Below are 7,962 nucleotides of genomic sequence, written 5' to 3'. Positions count from 1 at the left end.
GCAACCCTGGCGAGAGCACGTGGCACCGAAGGGCAACGGTAACTGCAAAATGCCGAATCTTTTCTCTCGCTTCGCAAAATTCGCTCTCTTTTCGTGGCGACTTTCGACGAGCCCGAGAAGGCAACCGAGCAACCGAAAGGACACACTGGCCGGTCTAGTTCCGTGACCTGAAGGTTGAGCAAGCGAGAAGGTCGATCGCCCGGGGGTCGGGACGGAGGAACCGTGTTTTTTTTTGCGTACGCCCGTGACCCGTGCACGAACATTACGGTGGTCCAAAGGGAGGTCCTTACATCCCTCGTTTGCCTGCTTTAAATGGGACGTCCCATCCAACGGAACGGCTGTCGCGAAACAAAATGTCGGCAAAGGAGCGCCGTCCGACCGAACGCCGGCGTTATCGCGCGGGATGCGAGTGTCGAATCGTCCGTTCCGTGACCGTGACGCAGATCAAAACCTGGCCCAGAAACTGGTTGTCTAAAACTTTTCAGCATCCATCGCCAACAGCAGCAGCATCGCCTTGTTGTCTTTGGTCCGAAAATGCATTTTTAAATTCTTCCCGAAAATCGGAAACCGGTTCCAAGATGGGCGCGCTCGGGGATCCTTGCTGTGAGCCGTGCGTCCTGCGAGCGGCGAGATGAATGTCCGCTGGTCAACCGAGAAACCGGATAAGGAAGGCTCCCGTGCGATGCTCGGAGGAACGGAACCGGCTAGAACCGAAAGGATGTCGTGACCTCCGGGACGGCGGCAGCATCCGTGCCGTGGGATGATTTTGTCTCCCAGTCTCTGGAGTCGCTGGCCAACGTAACGGGTTTCTGCGTTCCGGCTTGGGGACCTTTGGCCACCGGCCTATGTAATGGCCCGGCAGGTATGGCCCCCTTTCCCAAGGAACGGTTACAGAATTGGTGTTGTTTAAAGTTTAAATCCCCTTGGAGGATGTGTAACCGTCTGACCGGCCGGAACCCGTTGCATTCGGTAGCCCTCGTGAGATTTTACGGTCTGGTGGCGGCGTGTATCGAACACCGTTCGATACTGGTTCGATTGTTCGCCGACAAACGCGTCAGACCAGAACTGACCGATCTAGGTTGGAGGGGTCTTCCGATACATTCCCTGTTAGCGCATCCGTAGTCCGATGGGCCAGCCGAAGGAAACGTCCTTCGCTCTTTATCTCTGGTCTTTCTCAGACCAAGCCTTTAACGAAGATTTTCCATTGGAATTTATTAAACTGAACAACCAGACAGTGAACCGATCACACTAAACGAAACAATCAGGTCTTTTGGAACCTGGATCCATCAGATGCTACAACGGAAGATACGTGGAACTTTAGCTGGACTAGTTCCAAATCTTGAAAACGTTCCGTAGTGTTACGGTAAGTAAGTGTAAAATAGACCTTACGCGTTCGACTTCTTCTCCGATAGAGACCGACCAGCCTCTCTTAAAATCGTCGGTCAATCTCGCGTCCTTCTGCATCCTTTCGATTGATCTGGACAACCAGCAGGACAAGTCGTCCTTGGCCACGAAAACGGACTTACCCTTGGCATGCTCGGCCGATCTCATTTGGGCAGACTCTGTGGACGTGGAGCTGCTGATGCAGCTTTTGAAATTTGAACGCATAGCTCAAGAACCTGTGAGCGATGCTCTGACTGAGCTTGATACCAGAACCGTGACCATGGCACGCAGATTATTATAGTCCAATAGGTCTACGGTTGCGGATCGTAGCTTCATGTCACCTCTAATTGACCAAGGTGATAACGGCATTAGGGGAATGCCAAAAAAGGCATTCCACAGCGGGGTCTCTCAGGAGTTCTGGGGCAGAATATGCTGCCATATTCCAGAATATGAACCGAATTCCTCATAATAACCGCTTCCATAATAACCTACACTAACTTTATCACGTATATAGATTAAACGGTAAGTATTTAGTTGGATAAGTAGTCCGTTGAACTCAGCCTATCGTCAGAAAATACTTCGAAAAGGATACTTGAAGCACAACAAAAAAGCCAATATCGGTTTTGTTGGTCTCAAATTTGATAGAACACGCTTTATCTTCTTCCACGTCCGGCGTGAGAAACTCTTCGCTGTTGGCCAGGACCAACAGTCAACAGAAATGCTTCAACGGTGGTCGACCGTGAAGTTCGGACAGCTTTTCGGCGGGAAACCAACTACCGACAGCCGGCGCCAGATATCCTCGAGGCAGGACATCCGAAGAAGGAGCTGAAAAAACTAGTTCCACCTCCGGCATCAGCATCACGGAGACAAAGCATCACCAAACCCCAACGCTGTGGACCATTTCTGGACCCGGTGGACGCACAAAATAGTGTTGGCCGAAACGACCGAAATTAATAACACCAGGCTCGGACACCGACCGGTTCCTGTTTCCAATACTGTCGATTTTTTTTGGTTTTCCTCTTTCTCACATCTCTTCCGCTGCCAAACTTTCTCACAGAATTCAACTCTTTCGTCGCAAATCTGTCGCATCTTCCGCCGGTCGGAGAAACTGGATTCTGTGACAGTCCGGTCAAAGTGCCAAGTGATCAAGCGGCTGTTCCCCCAAAAACGCCGCTCCGTTCAACAGCCCAGCCAGCCAGCCCCGCTTAGAAGCCCGGCCCGGCAACTACCAGCATCATATCATCACCACCGTCCCCTTCCCGAAAAATGCTCAAAACTGTTGACCAGTGTCCAGAGGGCGCCCACCGAGCATCTTGGGCGCACCCCTTTTGAAGATGCTTCGGTTTCTCGCGCGCGCAGTTTTTCACACACACACGGGCGCAAACTCAACACACCCAAAACCGGATGTCGGTGGAGGATTTTTCGAAATTTCGGCCCGTCCTTAAGCACTCGTCCTGCTGCCGAAACCAGGACCACGATCATCAAATCTATTGGCTGTGTGACAAATAAAGATAAAGCCACCAACTATCCAATTGAAAGAACGAGCCACTTTCTTCGATAAACCTAAAATTTCTTAATTTACTACAGCGTTGTGAACATGAAAACAAAACTGCCTTTTTTCACAATTTTCGGAAATTCAACGTCTACCTTAAAAAATTAGATCCCAAAATGGAACATGGAACATGTTTCTTTAATGATCCTGACATATTTGGTCATTCGAACAATCATTTGGTGATCAATAAAAATATTAAAATAAATGAATATAATGAATATATTTGATTTTTGTGTTATGTTTTAATTATTCGTTTTCATTTTTAATAATTGTGTTGTGATTTAATTTTTGTAATTGATTTTTGATTGAGTAAAGTAATTTTTCTTGATGATTTATCGTTGTTCGAAATCATTTTTTTGGATCATACAAACTTTAGTCACATACTGTAACCTGAAAAGTGCCATCTATTGTGAAAAAGTGGAATCTATTTACAATTAAAAAAAAACTGTAGCTGGGAAACACACCCGGGGTAATGAAAGTTTCCGCAAAACGTTTCTGCGATAGATGGCGCTCATATTTTATTGAGTTCCTAAAATCGTCTTTCAATGTTTTTGTTTTTTTGCATTTTGCTACATTTTATGTGTTTCAGTACATAATTGAAAGGGAGACAACTGGAGTTGGTGCATAATTGCGACCACGCCCGCGTTCTTGGGTTTGGGTGGTCGCTTGGTCAGCGCGTCTGTTTACTTCTGGTGCCGGGTTCCTGCTCACTAATGATCACATGATTGCAAACCAGAGTCCCTTTTTACGGTTCTCAAGGTTCTGCCGGGTTCTGTGCGTTTCGGCTTATGCAGCAGTTTATTGTTATATTGGGGGGTGGCATGCAAGTAAGTTGCGCAACTTAGTATTCTATCATGCGTAACTTCTTATTTTGAATAAACACTTCAACAAATTCCCTTACTTAAATAAATCACACGTCGAAGACCAAAATCCGGAATTAAGAAAAAACGATTTGGTCGGAATGTTTTTCTTGCAGGAAAATTGAAAAAAATACATCTTGGCATCTACATCATCATACATCATACATCATACATCATACATCATCTTGAATTCCAGTAAAACAAAAACAACAGAATCCCGTGTATAGTAGACAATACTAATATATTGTGCTACCCTACCCGTAAAAAACAAGGTGAACGTGGTGACGCACAAGGTGAACGGCAGAGTCAGTAAATAGCAACGATCATCTTGAGACTAACGATCCATTTTTTCAGACAACACCATACGCTTAATGAAACAACACTAGAATGTATTGGACTCAGGATTATATTCGAAAAATGTTGTAATATCCAATGACTTGGATGTAAAAAATTAAAATGTTTTGAAAGAAAAAACGGATGGTGTACGGATTATGAAATTCAGTGAGCGACGTCAATAACAGTAACGTGCTGCGAATCGCCACTATCCCGGTCCGGCTTCACGTTGACCGTAATCTGTTTGGTGCGCAAATTCTCAGCAGTCGATCCGTTCGCGAGTGTGAACAGTGTTTCGGGATCTGCAATGAATGCGATGTAGTGGATGAAACGAAAGTGTTGCAAGCATCTCGCCCCAAAGCGAGATTCTGGAGTACTTACTGTCAACGATGCAATCAGTCACGTACAATGTCCGCGACAACTTCGGAGGAAATCGGCGCACGTTCTTCAACGGCACACTGCACAGAATGCCCAAATCGAACAGCATGTAATCACCCGTATCACTCTGGACATCTGTGGACATTGCCCGAGTCCAGACACTTTCAAAATAAACCAAACACAGCTCACCACACTCCCTAGGCTTAAACTCATTCGTATCCGCCTCTCCGTAGCGGTGGATTTCTTTCATTAGTTCACCATACTTTTGGTGATTTGCTTTTACGAGCACCGAAATTTGGCTGAAACTATGCTGCACATAGGACGCGTCTATTATGATCAGCTCGACGCCGTTCTCTGCCGGAATACTGGTTTCAATTATCTGCAAAAGTTAACCATACAAAAGGGCAGCATTAGTTCGCGCACTGGCAGTCCGCCATCTTCGTAGCTTACTTCGTCGTCCAACACCGGAACGTAAGTTTCCGGAACCGGTGCCACCACTACCTTCTGCATCTCCGCTGGTTTACAAACTTCCTCGTCCTTCTTGTGCAGTTGGCGCAATTTGTCGCTAAGGTAATATAATTCCGTCGGGTGCCGCAGTTCCACCAGCTTAACGCTTGTGTTGGACATATCGATTACGTTGGACAATTCAAATTCTTCAGCTTCCAGTTCGTTGAGCTGCACCCGGATGGGCTCCGTGAACTTGGAAACATTGGCGATCCACACCTCGTGCGCTATGCGGTCAGCGTATTTGAGGTCCGGTTCCAGAATCGTTTTGAACTCGGCCCACTCGAGCTGCTCGGAGTTGCCGAAATCGACGAAGAAAACGTTCGCACCCTTCCCTTCTACCGAATTGACCACGGCGCGGTAGTACTCGCCACTGAACGGTGCCAGCAAAATGTCACCAACTACGGGAGCTTTTGTCAAGGTGTTCCCTTTCTTTCGACCCTCCTCCAAGCAGCGACGAATTAGTTGAATATGCGAATTGGGTCGGCCGTTCGGCCCAGGACCGGCACCGTAAATGTACAGCTCATTTTTTCCAACGAACGATATTTTCACCGTGTCCCCCACGGCAGGGAAATCGGCCAGCCGGAGTGCGGTCTTTGAGCCTTCTTCAGCCTTCTGCGATGTCTGTCTCGCAGTCGAATTTGGAACTGGCTTTGTTTCCGCTTTTTCTCGGTTTGGTGGCAACGGAGTTGCCTTTGCCTTCGCTGGTAACGTGGCAACGCTGCCTTGTGGCATTTTGTTGTTCGATGGACCTGTTCCTGCTCCCGTACCGGTGGTTACTGGCGTCGATGGTGCCACTTGTTTCTTCTGCGGTGGAGTTGTTTTTACATTCATCTTCTCCGGCATGCCCTTTGGCATGTTGTTCGATGCCGGTTGGTGGCCGTTAGCCGAAGCATGGGAAAAATTGGCCATATGGGGCGGCGCCTGCATGCGTTTGGGCATGTTGTTCGATGCCGGTTGTTGGCCGTTAGCCGATACATTGGGAAAATCGGGCATATTGGGCCGCATCTTTTCCAGCAGGTTAACTTCATAATAGTCTTCCATAACAATCAGGGGCCTACAAAAAAAATTACATATAAGCACACACACTGCGACGGACGAACGCGCTACTTACGGCATGCGGCACGAATGTTTGTGCGTCTCATAGTGCCGCTTCTGGCACCAGGCGTTGCAGTAAAACGTACCACAGGCACCGCATTGAAACGGGACTGGGAATCCCGAGCAATAAGAGCAACGCATAAAATCAGGCGACGTTTCGGCCTGCGGTGCGTTCGTGCATCTTGCCTGCGGCATTGGTCGTTGAGGATTTTGCCTCTGTGGCGAATCTAGTCGCGGCGAAGCCGGCGGCCGTCGGGTTCCGGGCATTGCATTTTCGCAGTCCGGTTGAGATCGGCCACTGTCGGATTGCTTGACCGGTGTCTAAAAGAAAAAACTCATTGGTCAGGCAATCGCAAACTAATTCACATACTTTGTTCCCTTTGCTACGGTCATACCTTGAAAAAGTTCCACTTGGGCATTGGACCCACATAAGGAATGTTTGGGTCATTTTTCAGCTTTTTTGCGGCGTTTTGAGCACAACTATGAAAGACCAGAAAATGTTTGCAACGCGGCCAAAGAGGTTATGGTTTCTATTCCAAACGCAGCGTGGATTTTCATTTCATACCTTGCATCTTCATATCTTACGAAAAGCGTTCTGTAATCTTCCTTTTTTGGCACCAGCTGAACAAATCCCTCAGTTTCTTTGATAACGCACTGCACATCGGAATGAGGCTTATAAAGCTGAACTCTCAGGAAAGGAGTAAATTCCACCATTTTCACGTCCTCGAATCTCGAAACTTCAAGAAATAAGAATCAGAATGCCGCTGAACAGTGCGTACCGCAGAGAAACACGACACACACACACACACACGCTGAAAATTTGACATTCGAGCGTAAAAAATAAGAACTAGAAGAAATGCGAACTTTTGAACCTGACCTTTGTTTACCGAAACTGACCAAGTGCCGAACGGGACAGAGCATGACGCTAGAGCGAGATAGCCGATGTTTTTTTTTATTTTTTTCTTGTTTTTCCATCATTTGAATGCATTCCTTTTTCCGTTGAACATCAGTAACAACTGTAATTTTACGCGAAACAATTGAATAAAGCGAATCGAAAATAAAATAAGTGAAACAAGAAAATATAAGCGCTCTCTTTTAGTGGCAAAGTTCTTTTTTTTCATTTTCATTCGGACAAACCCTTTGACAACCGTGTACACTAGCTGTCGAAAGTTTACGGACAACAACAAACGGCTTCTCGTTGACATTGTTGCAGTACTTTTCTAAGCGGGTGAAGAAAAAAAAACATCAACCAGTGCCCTGAAAATTGTACAGATTGTTGTATCAAATTATGTACAGATTGCTACTCAACTCAACCTATTTACCGAGGAGCCAGCGGAGCTGCTACTGGTGCTCCAGATCCAGAGCTTTGTATTTTGGTCATTGTACACTCTGAGGAAACTATTTCGCTCATATCTCGTGTCGACTCCGGCCGTATAAACACACCGTTACAGAAAGCAATAGAGATTGACATCCTCACTGGTCAAGATCAGGCCAAGATCGCTCGGCAGCATAAGAAAAGAAGAAGAAAAAGATTGCTGATATCAAATGATGTAGAGGCTGTTATATTATATGTTATTGCGATGTGATGCGATGTGCAAAACCTTTTGGGCACGTTTTGATAGAGTCCGCCACATAAACGCCAGCATCTTTACCCGAAGATAACCAGCATCTCTACCGACCATTAAACAAACATGACCCCCATTTCGAAAGGTATACTGAGATAAGGGCACTAAGCGCCCCGACGCAAAAACGGCCATTGTTTCGAAAGCTTGGCAGTGAGCAAGAGACAAGCGAAACAATCGGCCAAAAGCCTCGCCAACCCGTTCGAGAAAACATCTCACCGCGGCTGTGCTG

The 7,962-nt window shown here is 46.8% G+C and overlaps 1 protein-coding gene across 1 annotated transcript; it reads right to left on the bottom strand.

Annotated features, from left to right (window-relative positions):
* Nucleotides 1-4,185: 4,185 nt before the first annotated feature.
* LOC128272319 (uncharacterized) lies at nucleotides 4,186-6,876 on the bottom strand. Its single transcript, XM_053010105.1, has 6 exons — nucleotides 6,674-6,876; nucleotides 6,504-6,588; nucleotides 6,125-6,429; nucleotides 4,957-6,067; nucleotides 4,510-4,885; nucleotides 4,186-4,430 (listed from the first exon to the last, which is right to left on the bottom strand). Exons 1-6 carry the CDS (start codon nucleotides 6,820-6,822, stop codon nucleotides 4,294-4,296), a joined length of 2,163 nt encoding a protein of 720 aa, XP_052866065.1. The 5' UTR covers nucleotides 6,823-6,876; the 3' UTR covers nucleotides 4,186-4,293.
* Nucleotides 6,877-7,962: the final 1,086 nt, after the last annotated feature.

This window comes from Anopheles cruzii, chromosome 3 (assembly GCF_943734635.1).
Source record: "Anopheles cruzii chromosome 3, idAnoCruzAS_RS32_06, whole genome shotgun sequence".
In the NCBI taxonomy this organism is placed as follows: domain Eukaryota; kingdom Metazoa; phylum Arthropoda; class Insecta; order Diptera; family Culicidae; genus Anopheles; species Anopheles cruzii.
The sequence above is the reverse complement of the archived record's forward strand: the minus strand, read 5'-3'. Positions and strand labels throughout refer to the sequence as shown.